Below are 16,240 nucleotides of genomic sequence, written 5' to 3' on the forward strand. Positions count from 1 at the left end.
ATTATGTCTGCATATCGCGTTTCCATCTTATGTTTATTAGGCCTTTCCGGCTTTGGTGAAATTCACGAACTATGAAAGCTGTAACAGACGTAAAAACGTGTGTGTATGTTTCCTGCCCCGGGTGCGTCTAGACGGTTTAGAGACGCCACCAGAGGTATCGTATGACCCGTTTTTCCCACTGATTTCTTAGTGTATTTCGAATAAAATCATCAACTTGTGTCGATTTGTTAGCAGTGTTCAAAAGCGGTCACGGGCAGTCGCCGGATAGGCACAGGAACTTATGGGCAATTATATTAATATTTTCTAAAGTAAACAATCACTTGTAGGTTCTCCAACAACACATTCTTTACATTAGTCGATCTAGTCACATATAATGTTATCTATGTTCTATTCATTCATTTTTAATGTAAAAAAATAGCATACTTACATTAGTCAACCAATGTGCCTTCTAAAACAATTGTTACTATGCTAGTTGAACTAATTTTGTCCGCTAAATTAATATTTTTAAAACCGTTGCAAAAAATATTAACGTTTCTCCAGTAAGTCCTAATCTTACCTCTCCACAAAAACTGGCCACATTCACATCCTTGAAATGATAGTTATAATGATGAGAGAAGTTCTGAGCGTTAATCACGTGCGAGACAGAATGGAGGACTAAAAATAAGCACAAAAGAATAAAATTTAATATTCTGCACAAAGAAATAAAGATATGTGTGATTAAACACAGTAAACATGTTGCTGTAAACAATAGTTAATACAAATATTGTGAAGATATTGATACAACGGTTGGGTACATTAAACCACATCATTACAGTTCATTTTGTCACGTCTGGTCGACAGTGTTTGACAGAGCATAGATAGCTCATTACATTACGTAAACTTGTGCTTAAATAAAAATAAAATAAACGTCACTTCAGGGTATGTTGCCGTATGCAATCATGCTCTATTTTATCACTCTACTTCTTGACAATAGCCCTGAAGCACATTTCCCATAGTAAACGGCTTTGTCATGCTCCCAGCAAATTCACCCTCCCTGCTTGCTTTCCATAAGCCATTCACTGTACGAAAAACATGGTTTTCCATTGCCCATTTCAAGTTTTATCGTACAAAAGCTTATAGGCACTACATCAGGCAAAATGACCTAAACATGGAATAGAGTAAATATCAATTTCATTTTCCACCTACTTGAGATATGTACCTATAGGTTTTGATAGGTTATTAATGGATTTGGGACTCAAGCCCATAGCCCCCCCTCCACAAGATCATGGTTTTATATTCTACTCTTTTAAGATATCAACTGGGGATTCAGTGAACTTTTAAATAGAATCGGGGCACGGACACCGCGTGCCATTGCCCAAGATACGTCTCTGCATTGGACCATTAAACTAATAAATCTTGGAAGCATCTTGTGTACACGACTTGCGTCACATTTTTACATGGAGATTCTTCTCTATTATGTTGTGCGATGTTGTTATCTGAAAAAAAGATATTATTAATTCCCTTGATACATTTGTTAACTTAAATGGTATAATATAAGATTGTATAAACAAACAACAACAACTGAGAAACCCATTTGTTAGTTACCACAGATGGGTTAATATGTTATATCAAAATGTTTTTAAATGTGCAAGTCAGCAAATCACGTAACAACCATAGTGGTATAATATCGCGGTGGAACAGATTGTATTAGAACTACATATTTACACTGTTTGGCGCTTTGTAGAATCACACTAAAAACTGGTCATCTATTAGAAGGGCGCATTAAAACCTTTTCTGATAAAAAAAACATCAAAACACACACAGATCATAAAAATGTATTCAGATCGTGAACGTAGAATCCCCAAGATGTGGATATCCTTTTTGTTTACTAGTATTGGGAAGCCCGCGTCGCGCTAAACATGCTCGCCCTTTCAGCCATGGGAGCGTTATAATGTATCTGTCAATCCCACTATTCGTTGGTAAAAGAGTAGTCCAAGAGTTGGCGGTGGGTGGTGATGACTAGCTGCCTTCCCTCTAGTCTTACACTGCTAAATTAGGGACGGCTAGCACAGATAGCCCTCGAGTAGCTTTGTGGGAAATTCCAAAAATAAACAAACAAACAAAAACAAACACGTGGCTGGAGAAAGAAATGGGTGTTCATGCTATTCCATATGCAGAGCCTATGGATTTCTATGCGATCGGACTTTTGAAACTGACGTCCTTGTGCATTAAATAGCTTATAGAAACCACACAGGAAGGAATTGTACGCTTTAGGCATTACAGTCTTACAATGAAACCTTTTATAATGAAAACTACATTGTGGGTTTATTGTCAGATAAAGCAGGACAGAACGTTGCGACATGAACTAACAACATTGTGACGCTATAAGATTGTTTTAATAACGTAATAAATCTCTGTAGATTAAAATAATGAAAACAAAACCTAAACTTACTTGATGCAACCACTATAGTTACAGCACATATGATGTGAACTTTTTTACTTTCGTTGATCCAGCAACGAATTAAGGAGCATGAATGCTATTTAAAAATAAATATGATAATTAGAAACGCAGAAAGATAAAACGAAGTATCTTGGAAGTCAAAATACTTAAAAATGTCAGTTGCAAAAACTTTAATTTTTTCGATTTACTAAAATAAGACTAGAAATGTGGTTGGACAATTTAAATTGCCTTGAAGTCTTAAAAAAAATAGAAATTGGATGGAAAACGTAAATCATCTGGAATTTTTAAAGTAAGGTTAGAAATTAGGTTGAAAATATATATATCATCTTGAATTTCTAAAGTGGGTCTAGAAATTAGGTGAAAAGCGTGAAGCGTTTTTATTCCGAAAATTCTTAAAGTCATTCCGAAATTTCATAAGTGGTAAACACACTTAAATATATAATTTTACAGAAACTTTCCAGTTAAGAATAAAAGAATATTGTGCTGAGAGAGCCGCCTGTTAAACAAAACTGTAACAATTAAATAAGAAATAAATAAATCCAATAAATGCTAAAAAGGTAATACAATCTAGTTTTAAGTGATAAAAAATAATGTATAAAACAGTTATTAATCATTATAACATGAATTTTATTGATTAGTAGCTAACATTGTTTTGCTTTAAAAAAAATCAGAAGTTCTTGTGTTATTATTTCATGGAACAGTAACTCACCTTGCCAGCAAGCGAGAGCAGAAGATAACCGAGTCCTCTGCACATAGGTAGCACCACCACACAACAACTGATGTTCAACATGGATGCTGTGCCTCTTGACAGATACAGTGACAACTGGTACATGGAAAATAATGTCGGCATGTGTAATAAAACTTTAAAGTATTCTTTTACATGAAAACGTGGGCATTTATCCAAATAAATGACAAAACTTAACTGAAATTCTTAAGTGAACATACCATGTTAGTATGTGTGGGCCATTTCTCATTGCAAGGAGTTTATGGTTTAAAATAGTACTTTTTATTGATGTTATGAGATAGTAATTAATTCCCATTTGGAGATCAATAGTTTATATAAATCAACTGGTTAATTCTGAATAATATTTTTTACTATAAGTTTACATAAAAACAACAAGACTACATATATATATTATTTTTTTGATCATAGTGGGCTACAATAAGAAATTGTGATGGTTCGATATTTTTTATTGTGTTACAATGATGCACTATTTATCAAACTTTGAAGTCTTTTTGTACCCACAACGTGTATTAAAACAAATTTTGGTAATTAGCAGTTTTCATATTTTCTCTTTTCATTTAAAAACCATTCGAACTGTAGCCTTTAAGTAAATTTAAGATGAATCGTGGATGGTCTTGTTTCATTTGATGTCAGAGCCGTTTTTGAGAAACTTCCTTGTAATGGATTACAGTGATTTATTCGGCTTTTTTTTTTTATAATGGTTTGGTTTGTTTTGAATTTCGCGCAAAGGTGTGTTTCTGTGTTAGCCGTCCCTAATTTGGCAGTGTAAGACTGGACAGAAGGCAGCTAGTCACCACCACCCACCGTCAACACTTGGGTTACTCTTTTACCAACGAATAGTGGGATTAACCATAACATATAATGCCCCCACGGCTGAAAGGGCGAGCATATTTGATGGGATGGGGATTCAAACCCTCGACCCTCGGATTACGAGTCGAGTACCTTAACCACCTGGCCATACCGGACCGTATTTCATAATAAGTCAGCGAAAAGACAAACAGAACAAAAGAAAACCTCTCTAGAGGAATAAACAACAATAAACGACAGATAAAACGGCAAAATACTAACAAATTTAAACAACAACAGCATTAAGAAAACAATGATTTAAATAAAATATATAGTTTTTACAAAGTGAAGTTCTATTGAAGACAAAGCCCAAGATAACATCTCGCTTGAATGATTCTAGCTTGTCATTATGCTACGAATGGTTATTTTCATTGGAAGAATACTTCCAAGTTATGCCAGTCTGCTGATAAGTTGCTCTGAAGCACTATTTCACACATAGATTTTTATAAACATTATAGACTTTAATTTGTTTGACCACAGAAAGACAACTTATTGAGCAATTAAAGATGTTAATACATGTAAAGGTTTTCATACCAAATGTTTCCCTTTATCATATTAATTCTAAGATATCAAAAATTTTGCGTATTTCTGAACTCGTTTTCTATACAAGTCCATTACTGGTTAACACTAATCAATTTTCGTGCTTTGTTATACGTGCTCAGTTGTGTATAGCGGGCTCTGTATTTTCATTTGTCAGGTTGGAAGTTAACGTTTTTTACATTCTTGGTCATTTACATGAAGTGACCGTAATATACTGCCTCAGATGGCGTGAATGATGAAATAACGTGTTACACTGTTGGACATGTTTTTATGTACTATTTCTTCCTTTAAATGGTTCATATACTTTAAGTAGGTGAAATGAAACGTTACAATGATATACACGTTTTGGTGTACTATTTTTTACTTTAAATGGTTCACATGGAGTAACTGGGTGACATGACACATGGTTTTGAGTGCTATATTTATTCGCTAACTGGTTCAAATGGTGTAACTACGTGAAACGATATGTGGTTTTGTATACTATGGTTACCGTAGTGTTTATGCACTAAATGCCCAAGTGTGTGCTAATTCACTTTGTCTCGCAATTTCATTATCATTTGTATTCATTTTATCATCAGCTCACTCGCTACCGGCCCGAACGTAGCCTATTGGCTAGTGTATTGTGCTGGTGAGTTAATTATCTCGGCTTCCAAACAATATGCTATTTAGAGACGCCACGCACTTTCAGCTGAAAGTGCGTTATAAGAGTGGCAGTTTGTTTGACCTACAGTTCCTGTATTCTTCCATCAATCCAAATTAGACTTGACACAATGATACTTTGAAACAATCCCAAAATAATAAATCAGACAGACCTGGAATTTGTGACTTTAAAAAAAAAATTAAGGGTCAAAGGTAACAAAAAATCACAATGTATGTAACAGGGAACTCTAAACTAAGACACTGTTCGTACTCATAAACGTTGCATAGGATGGTTATTTAGAGCATATTAATTCATATTATGCATGGAATTTAAGATACTGTGACAAATAATAGATTTTATTTGCTAAAAGTATACCTAAAAGGTTTTTCTTATTGTAAATAAATCTATTTATGTACAAACTACCCACTACATGCATTATCAGGTACCAATTTAGTATTCTTCATTAAATATTTTTCACAACGAAGCCACAAGTCAATACTGCATTAAGTGTATATTATGTATATATATTTTTAGTGTATTTAGTGTATATTAAATTTGAAATACGCTGTATTCTGAGGACCTTATCGAAAAAGCTAGACAGCGAGGTTGTATATTACATTTTTTTATAATGTTGGATTTTCCAGTTCACTCCATCTCGTATCTCTCGTTGCAGTCACTATTAAATTTTAAATGACTCTTATACATCCAGAGGAGGTTGAGGTGAGCTAGAAAGTAATTTAGAGGGCTGCAACCTACATCTCGTGAGCATACATATTGTAGTATTTAGGGAATGAACCAACTTTAACAGTAAGCACTTTCAGTTGGGTATGGGGTGAGTCACAGGAGAGACTGAGGTACATTTAGGGGTAGCTTCAGCCCCAGAAATTTCCTCCTTATCACTGCCCTTGTTCCTACATATACCTCACCTAATGTTTATTTTGCTTTGTTTTACTATCTGTGTTGTCAACTAAGTAACTTCCTGTTACATGTTGTTAAACTTTATATTCGGTTTATTTTGTTTTGCTACCCTGTGTTCTCTATTTATTAGGTAACTCTGAGCTGTATCTTAATGAATTTTTAGGTTACTCCTGCTAGCTATCTTGCATCCTCTACTGATTAAGTAATTTCCTAAATTACACTTTACTGAATCGTATTTCAAATGTATTCCTCTTTGCTATCCTGTGCCCCCTACAAACTCCTAATCAAGAAGATATTTACTCAGTTATATTATAAAGTTTAAAAATTTGTTGTTTTGAATTTTGTTAGTATAAATTATACCTTGGAGACCTGAGCTCCTCTTGTGCCATAAAGACATATCACGAGTGTGTTTAGTAAACATTAATACAGCAATGGTTTACATATGTAGTTTTGTAGTTTCATCAACCACTCATTATCACGAATGTGTTGTTAACAGTTATTAGTACAACAAGGGTTTACATATCAAATACCATAACTTCCCATGAACAACCATTATGAAACACTATTTTTTTTCAATAAACTTGTCTAAACTCTAGAAAACTGGTATTCCACAGAAAATTGACTTTGCCATAACTTTTACAACCTCCTAATATGATATTTTTCACAATCATTAACCTCCAATAGTTAGACAGCTACATCCATTAACTTTTCACAACTATTTTCACCATATTGTTTAATCTTAAGTCTTGACCATCCACAACTAGTTGTTCTTAAATACTAACTTTCAATTAACCAACCTCAAGTTCTAATTCCCACAACTATATAGCATCATGTACAAAATTTTCTCAACTATCAAACCTCACGTTCTGAGATTCCATAACTATTAGGCCTCAAATTTTGAATTTCTTCAACTACGAGGTCCAAGTTGTGAATGAATTTGCACTATTATCTATCATCGAGAACTGACATTTCAAAAATAATAATGTTCAAATTCTTAATTTCCACAGCCATCAGTTATCCTGTCTCAAGTTCTTTATCTATATAGTTATCCATCAGGTCATCCCAAAAGTAATGTCCAAATATTTAATACAGAAAGCGTATCATCATTTCTTTCTTTGTAGAAGACTTTAATAAATAAAATATGTAGTAGAACATGACTAAAAATGTTCAGACAAATAAAATAAATTAATCCAAATCTACTTCTTCAGATCATTAATCAAATAAACCCTTATGAAGATGGATGTGTCTGAGGAGCACATTAGGCATACAATGCTTTATACATTTGAAAAAAAAACACAACAATAGTACAATAGAAACCACATGAAACATCAAGGTGTTTATGGTGCGTAGTCTCTCAGTAAAAGAAAATATCAAAGGTGGTTTTAAAAGTTCAGATCAAGCGACTACAGCTTAAGTGATGAGCCACGTTCAGGTCGTCTTTTTGAGTTTAATGATGACTTGCTGCTGGCTGCTGTAACAGTTGAAGAATTAGCACAAAAACTTCGTTCAACCCACTCAATAGTTCACCGTTATCTGCAACAGCTTGGAAAGGTGTCAAAACTTGAAAAATAAGTCCCCCATGATTTGAAAGAAGCTAACCTTAGAGCAAGGCTGGACATTTGCACTTTTTTACACTCTCGTGAGCGTAACTCACCTTTTTTGGATGGGTTAATGCCTGGAGATAAAATGGATATTTTATAAAAGTGATAAGCGCCGCAGGCAATGGCTAAGTCTATGGAAACTGGTTAAAACATAGACAATAATGGACCTCCAACCTAGGAAAATCTTTCTAAGCATTTGGTGGGATATTGTTGGAGTGATCCAGTTTGAGTTGCTGCCACTCAATGTTGCGATTACATCAGACTTCTATTGTCAACAGTTAGAGCGCTTGAACGTTGCACTGAAAGAACAGAAGCCTGCTTTGATCAATCATAAAGGTGTTGTGTTATATCAGGATAGTGTACGGCTCCATACAGCAAGGATCGCATGTGCAAAGATTGAATAGCTAGACTGGGAAAATCTTCCACATCCTCCTTATTCTCCAGACCTTATCCCATCTGATTATCATCTATTCCGAAGTTTGCAGAACTATCTTGATGGAAAATAATTTGGAATACATGAAGATGTCATAACTACCCTCTCTACATTCTTGTCCTCCAAGCCCCAAGAATTTTACAGTGGTGACATTCAGAAGCTTGTGAATCGTTGGCAGGAAGTAATTAATAATAATGAATCATACATTATTGTTTAAATAATATTAAAAGCATTTGAATTCCTTTCTGTTTTTCTGAACCTAAAGTCGGACATTATTTAAGGGATGACCTGATAGTTTCAAGTTCTAAAGTTACCTATTTATCGAGTTTTAAGCTTTGAGTTTCCACAACTATAGAGCTCCAAGTTTAGAACCTCCACAATTTTCTAGCGGTAAGTAATGATTCTTCACAGCTATCGATTGTTTCTACAAAGACTGGAATAACTTTATGTTTTGTTTTTTAATTTTAGACAAAGCTAATTTAGCAGTAAAAGATTAGATGGAAGGCAGTTAGTCATCACCATCCATCACCAATTCTTGGGCTACTATTTTACCAATCAATAATGGAAATGACCATAACATTAAAACTCCCCACTTCTGAAAGGACAAGAATGTTTGATGTAATGGGGATTCGAACCTGCAACTCGTAGATTGCTAGTTAAGCTCACTACCTATTTGGCAATGTCAGGCCAATTGAAATAAGGTGATGGCACATACAGTTATAGTAATCTCTAATTTTTAGTCCAGTGTTGGAAGGACGATCGAAACGAACTGTTACACGAAACTCCTGAGTTATCTAAAGATAATCTCTATGAAACCTTTCTGCTAAATTACAAACCAACAGTGTGTATAATATAGTGATACGATAACATACAGAAATCTTAAACTTACCCCTAACATTTCCCGCAAATAATAATACTTAGGATCATACTTATAGTGAGAGTAAGTGTTCCAGAAAACGACAGCCATCAGTAACATCCAGAGTATCTGTAGGAACGAAAAAAACAGATTTATTAATAACAGCTATTGATCTCAGAAATTACAAAATTCATTGTTATTGAAGGTAATAAAAGTTTGTGGCCAGTTAGCCATTCAAAACTTACCATTAACCATCTGAATGGTCAACTGGCAGCAAATTACTAACTGACCTATAAAAGACAATGTCCAACTAGCATTCAGCTTTTGTTCCCTTATATTCGTCCGTTGAGTGTGTGAAATAAAAACTCGTTTGTAATAAATAATAGAACATTGTGTTTCTATGTTTTTTCTTAGCATAATAAACATTGAAAAGTGCAATAAAATACAGAAAGGTGCAAACGTTGAAAGAAAAAACATATTGTCTTCAAATATTCTATCAGTATGAAATTAAATGGGGATCCAGCCCCCCTCATAACCTTCCTCATGCCATCCTGTATCACTTTGTGAAATTATGCTTATTTGGTAGTTTTTACGAAATTAGATTGGATATAATTAGTGAAGCGCCCCTTAGAATGAGGAATACAGACGATGCACAACCATCGTAGAGAGTAGTTGTTTCAATTTTGAATCCAACAAGGTTAGCACAGCAAATAATGTGCCCCCAGTCATCAGTGATCTCCCATCCCAAATTCAAACATGTTCCGCCGCCTACGGTTAAAGCATTTCCTGCTCTCTTGCATGTCGTCTATATGTCAAAATAAAGCTATTAATTATCCAACGGACACCAAATCCGCTTACCGATGAAATAAACTAAAACATAAGGACAAAGTTTATCATATGGTAAAAACACAAAATTAGACCTAATAAAAAATAATGCAACAGAGTAAAATATTTATTATGCACAAGATTTATATGTGGACAAATGTTAACCATACTCAAAGTGTGAAACCGAGGGTACCTAGTTCGTGAGTCATTGCTGTAAAACTGCGTTCTGAACTTTTGAGCTGTAGGTGTTTTCTAAGATAGACGTTCAAGTTCCTTTTTTCGTCAGACAGCAGTTAGAGGGCGACTGCTTTTGACTTTTGCGAAGTATACACGAAATTTGAAACCGATAACAGTCACTATCATTGTGGTACAAGATTGAAAATATAGTTAAGATTGTGCATTGTCCTACCTTAGCGATCATAAAAAGCACTTGCTCGCATGTCCATTGCTGCGATTCCGAATAATATATACGTTATTTTGGCACCTAGCACACATGCTCTCTCTCTCGGCTGTAGAGGCTTTGTAGTGTGACGTTCAATCCTGCTATTCATTGGTAAAAGAGTAGCCCAAAATTTGGCAGCAGGGGGTAACAGTTAGTTGCCTTTCCTCTAGACTTTCAATGCTAAATTAGTGATCATTAGCACAGATATCCCCCATTTAGCTTTGCGCGTAATTCAAAGCAAACCTTAAGAAGTTTTTTGTTTTTTTAGAATATCAACAACAAACAAAGGAATAATTCCACCCCTATGAATAGGTCCGGCAGTGACAGGTGGTTAAGGCATTCGACTTGTAATCCGAGGGTCGCGGGTTCAAATCCCCTTCGCACCAAACATGCTCGCTCTTTCAGCAGTCAGGGCGTTATGTTACGGTCAATACCACTTTTAGTTGGTAAAGAGTAACCCAAGAATTGGCGGTGGGTGGTGATGACTAGCTGAGCTAGCCCTCGTGTAGCTTTGCGCGATATTCAAAAACAAACAAGTAAACCCATATGAGAATTACAACTCCTTCTGTAATATCTGACTCGAGAAATACGTTCGATGATTCTACTAATTTGTTTGTTTTTGAATTTCGCACAAAGCTATTCGAGGGCTATCTGTGCTAGCCGTCCCTAATTTAGCAGTGTAAGACTAGAGAGAAGGCAGCTAGTCATCACCACTCACCGCCAACTCTTGGGCTACTCGTTTACCAACGAATAGTGGGATTGACCGAACACTATAACGCCCCCACGGCTGAAAGGGCGAGCATGTTTGGCGCGACGTGGATGCGAACCCGCAACCCTCAGATTAACACGCTTGGCCATGCCGGGCCTGATTCTACCAGAAGCTAATATTACCCAATTTGCCTGTACGATAGGTATTGAAAATGAATTTTATATCCCTCTAGCGTTAAGCTTATCCAAAACCACAGTGTCTCTCAAGTGGACGGGATTTCGCTGTGAACCATATATGTATAGGTGTTGTATATGCCGTTCGTGACGCCACCTGCGACGTCACGCTACCGTATTAGCATAATATGCAAAACATGTTTATAAAGTAGAATTAACTTTCCATACATGTATGTATTAGAGTTGGTTAACACGGAGAATTAGCAATTTAATAACATTGACTTTCAATTTACGCAACAGAAAACTGTTTATATTTACTGCGCAGAGAGGGCGAGTTTAGGGTTCTAACAGTGTTTGAAGTGCTGTAATAGCTTTACTAACTTAAGTGTTCAGAAGAGAAACTTGAACTCGTAGAGCAGTCAGTAGAGTGTGTTCTTTCTGGTTACTTACACTAGACTACAAGTGCATCAACAATATTTCTTATATGAATAATATTTTTTGTAATGTCTTCAATCTATGAAAAAGGCATAAACATGTTACAAAAACATAAAAATGATGAATCAACGATATTCTATGAGATTTCTTAGCAGATGTTAAAATACTTAGCTCTAATTAAGCTAAGTTTAACATAATGTAAAATTTAACATATAAGCTGATGTAACTATACTGATCATTATTAGAAAATATAAAAATGGGATAAAAATTACAGCACGAGAGATAACATGAGATCACTGTTTTGAACCACCTTTATTTACTGTCTCACATAACATAACACCTTGAAATTATAAACTTCTTTGAAGGTCATGGGTAGTAGACGGAACAGTTTGCAAATTGAACTTATAACAGGCTTTTTAGAGTGTTATACATTATAAATCTATCTTGCGTAGTTCTTTGTTTAAAAGAATTAATGACCGACTCTGTATTCGCATTTGTTAACTTTCACAGGTTTGAAATACCATTAAATACTAGACAAAATTACAGTGTTTGCTTTAAAATTTCACGCAAAGCGACAATAGGACTATCTGCGCAAAATATTCCCTAATTTTTGCAGTGGTAGATTAGAGGAATGACAACCAGTTAACACCACCCACCATAAGTTATTTTGATTTTATTATCTTAATGAATAGTGGGATCTCAGTGTGACTCTCATAATGAAATCATGACCCCATTGTTCTGAACACCTTTTTCCGGCATCAGGACGTTAACCTTGAACCTTCGGATTTACCGTCCGAGATCTCTGATCAGTAGGTCTCATAAATTACATCTACATGATTAAACACGATTTAGTTGAATGTAGATCGAAATTTTCGTACTATTTATTTCATCTATCTCAGCCGTTATCCCACGATTAGACAGAAGTTAAACAAAATATAACTTTGGTAATTTAAAAAAGCTTGGTATAATACAGTGTCCATCTACCTGTATGCAGATTTTCACTTTAATTACTGTTATTAATAATGACAGTGTTATGTGAAATCCTAAGTTGTTTATATTTGTAATAATCAAGCGAATATCCCATTCACCTTAACTTTCACGATTTTCCCAGGACTCCATGTAATTTTCGTTATAGTTAGCAGTTGCTTTAATAAATCTTTCTTAAGGGTTTGAAAAATTGTTCAGGAAACAAAAATATTTATAGTATAGATACTCTTGAAATATTCGTTTGAGGACATAAATAAATTTTGTTTAAACAATATTAAGATTTTCGTTTGTATGGAAGTGTACGTTCATACCTTATATAACTTGTACACAACACTTTAAGATGACAAAAAGTAATGAGCCATCACTTAGTTACTATCACTTTCTTAAGCACTGCAGTCTGACACCAGGAGGCGAAGATAGCTTTCTGCTAAAGGGGTCAATTGGTATCAAGAAAAATTTATAATACAAGAGACATAAAAAAGGGAATCTTTCTTACATGTGGACATTTAATTTTCAGAGAATAGCAGATAAGAGTCTGGATTCTTAGCTTAACTTCTGGATATGGGTTGACATTTTCCGCCTACAATTTCAAACTGTCTCTCACGTCACACGTGTCAACCTTGATGTCGTTTCGTCACTTGTTCTCGAGTGTCTTAACTATATATACAAGTTTGGATGTTCTATAATCTATGAAGAACATAATGTCAAGGGCAGAACGCATCGTAATGTCCAAAATAAACAGACGAAGAAAGGAGAAAAAGATAAGTCTTTAAAAGCTAAAACCTTCTAATCTCGCTTATATTAAAATAAATGGGAAGTCTGTTAACAGGTGTCAAACAAATTATTTTGTAGTCATATCGATATGAAAAAAATACCATAACTGAGAAGACTCGAAACACACTTTAATCTTAATCACAGCTGCAACAAGAAACATGTTTCCGTCTTATTTTTGCTTCAGTGAATTGATTCTTTTTATCGTGACAGTCGTCTTTTGTGGTATAAATGCACTGCTGAGCTGTTATTTTTCAAAAGACAAGAACTATATTATTACTATACATTTGCTAGTTTCGTCCAACAGCCCGATTATGTTGTGGATGAAAACAGCTACGTGGGCTGACTCAGGATTTTATTTGAGGGGGCGGCAACTTGATGAAGTCTGAGGCATGCTCTTCCGAAAAAGTTTTAAACTACACTGGCTGATTCCAAAAATTATTAGTGTGACAGGGAGTGGGTTAGTAGTGTCTTTTAGACCCCATGTATTCTGGTGACACTTACTCAAGAGATGTGGAGTGGCTAGCTATCTCATGTACTCTTATAATCAGTTCTTGCTATATGTAGTTCGCTTATTTCGAATCAAGACACAACTGTAAAATTATGAAAACTAAGAGATTTGGTTTTTCTAGAATTTAAGTGCATATGTGCGCCCTCTTCTGAAACCTTTACTAAACTTATACATACATGTAGACATAAAAATGTCTGTAGTAACTCAAATATATTTCATTTATCTCTCTCTCTCTCTCTATGTATATATATGTATATATTTTATAGTTATAAAACATACCTCCCTTTACATGAATGAGAAGAAACTCACCTTCTTAGGACGACAGTTAAAAACTGGTATTTTTTAGCGTAATGTCAGCAAGTTGTAAACAAAGTTACAACACATTCCAATGTTTTCTGATTCAGATGTACATTGTTCTGGATCGCTCTAATTCACAGACAAAGTTCTTGTTGCGTTGCTACTTTTGTTCATGTTTCTAAATGGAATAAAATCATCTGATATGCGAAATGAGTTGTTTAATAAAATTTAAAATGTTGCTCCGGGTCTAACTTATGTTGTCAATATTTAATAAATAGAAAAGGTTTAACAAGCACAAACAGTAGACAATTAGTCAATTTACAAGAGAATGATACAAACGATAGCGGAACAGTCATTTTAATACTTGGACATTTCAAGTTACAGAATATTAGACGATAATTTCACAATAACAGTACAAAGTGATTACATTTGGACATTATTTAAGAAATACTGAGTGATAGAAAGTCGATAGAAACTCGAAGATCAAATCACGTGAATAAACAAATATGGAGAAAGATTTTTCATACAGTCTTTGCTCTACAACTCAGTTAAAGGTGACTGGATGTTGATGAAACTTATTGAACTTGTGTAGAATATTATTTATCATTGTTCTGCCAAAAATGGTCCGTGTTCATTTGTTACGCCCATACGTTTTCCTATTATTTTGTGAGCCGAATATGATCAATACTGAGTGAAGGAGGAATATGCTGTATGCCCCTCTAGTTCGTAATGGAATCCTTCCAACTGTACTTGCGTGTGAACTTCACGGTGTTACTGCGTTAGATTGACAAAGGTCAAGAACTGCCACAGATAGCCATTGGGAGTTCAAAATATCGCGCAGAAAATGTTTTGTAAACTTTCCAAAATATGTTATATATACTTATCATCAGTAGTATGGGTGTTAATGACTTTCAGTCCACATGTTCACATTGAAGTCCACTGTAGATAATGGGAAGGACTACTGAAAAAGTGTTAACGACATATATCGGTCAGCCATTCAAAATTAACCATTCCTCTATTCATGATGATTTAAAACATAACTGTGCAGGTGGTATTAAATCTACCACTCATGACTTTATAAGAGTTACGATTTGCAGGCTAGCATGCTGATTATCTATACCTTTACTGTTAGATTCCACAGACGGGTTGCTCAACACAATCGGTTCTCATAATTTGTTAATTAAGTCGTTCTTTTCACAGCAGATTTTGGAAACATGCTCACAAAAGTCATGAGAATTTTGATGTTTTCAGAAAGGGTTTTCGAAGTGTGAGTTTGTCTTTTATAGATGTGTGTTTATATTGTACAATATATGTATACCAATAACCTCTTCCCGACGGTCAAACTAAATTAACCTCTTTAACTTCCTCACTTTTTTCTTCTATGTGGAATGACTTTTATTTAAGCGTCGAAAGTGAAGTGAAAAATAATGGTCGACCATCATATGGAATTGTGAATCCTGCTACCCATGGTGCACTTTGGATGAAGAAATATGGATCCTAAGAAAATTGGTTGATGTTTTATATACAGTTATATCCATTGCTCCTTCTATAGGCACTGGTATGAAGGATATCATAGCGTGAGACCGTTTTAAGTTTGTTTAGACTTAGTTAACTGATATTAGCAGACACGAGTGTATTGTCGTATTATTTGGTTCTGGGTAGAGTTGCTTTAATTGCATTGGGGAAATGTTAAGGTGAAAACCACGTCTTTTTCGGTATCGATAAATTTCTATTTCATATTTATGGTGCGAGTAACAATGAGTTGAGACAAATAACAGCCATAATAATCAGCTAGCACAAAACCCGAGCGTGTGTTCCATTGCTTTAAAGCATCTTGTAACATCGCCTGAAGGACATAGGTGGAGCTAGTGTGTAAGAGGAGTGGTTGTCTATTCCACTAGATGTGTAAATAAATGATGTAATGTACTGAAAATAGAATAGTTTTGCACAAAATCACCTTCATAAACAGAAAATCTTGAAATCGCTTTCTCGTCCTCTTATGAATAAAAACTCAAGATGTTGTTACCACGCGCACATATACATACTTGCATATAACTTGCACGGCAATATC

General features: G+C 34.8%; 1 protein-coding gene across 5 annotated transcripts in view; it reads right to left on the reverse strand.

The window, feature by feature from the left end:
• The window catches only part of LOC143250714 (NADPH oxidase 4-like), a 55,522-nt gene that overhangs the window by 27,713 nt on the left and 11,569 nt on the right, over positions 1-16,240 (reverse strand). For 2 of the 5 annotated variants that reach the window (XM_076501639.1, XM_076501638.1), the window contains 4 exons: positions 9,053-9,148; positions 3,150-3,263; positions 2,432-2,516; positions 557-654 (listed from right to left, as the gene is read on the reverse strand). In XM_076501639.1, the coding sequence (XP_076357754.1) occupies positions 557-654; positions 2,432-2,516; positions 3,150-3,263; positions 9,053-9,148 (393 nt within the window). Of the gene's footprint in view, positions 1-556; positions 655-2,431; positions 2,517-3,149; positions 3,264-9,052; positions 9,149-10,037; positions 10,175-10,253; positions 10,674-14,181; positions 14,348-16,240 lie in introns of those variants that run through there. The other 3 variants (XM_076501641.1, XM_076501640.1, XM_076501642.1) reach the window with 3 other exon arrangements.

This window comes from Tachypleus tridentatus, chromosome 5 (assembly GCF_004210375.1).
Source record: "Tachypleus tridentatus isolate NWPU-2018 chromosome 5, ASM421037v1, whole genome shotgun sequence".
In the NCBI taxonomy this organism is placed as follows: Eukaryota; Metazoa; Arthropoda; class Merostomata; order Xiphosura; family Limulidae; genus Tachypleus; species Tachypleus tridentatus.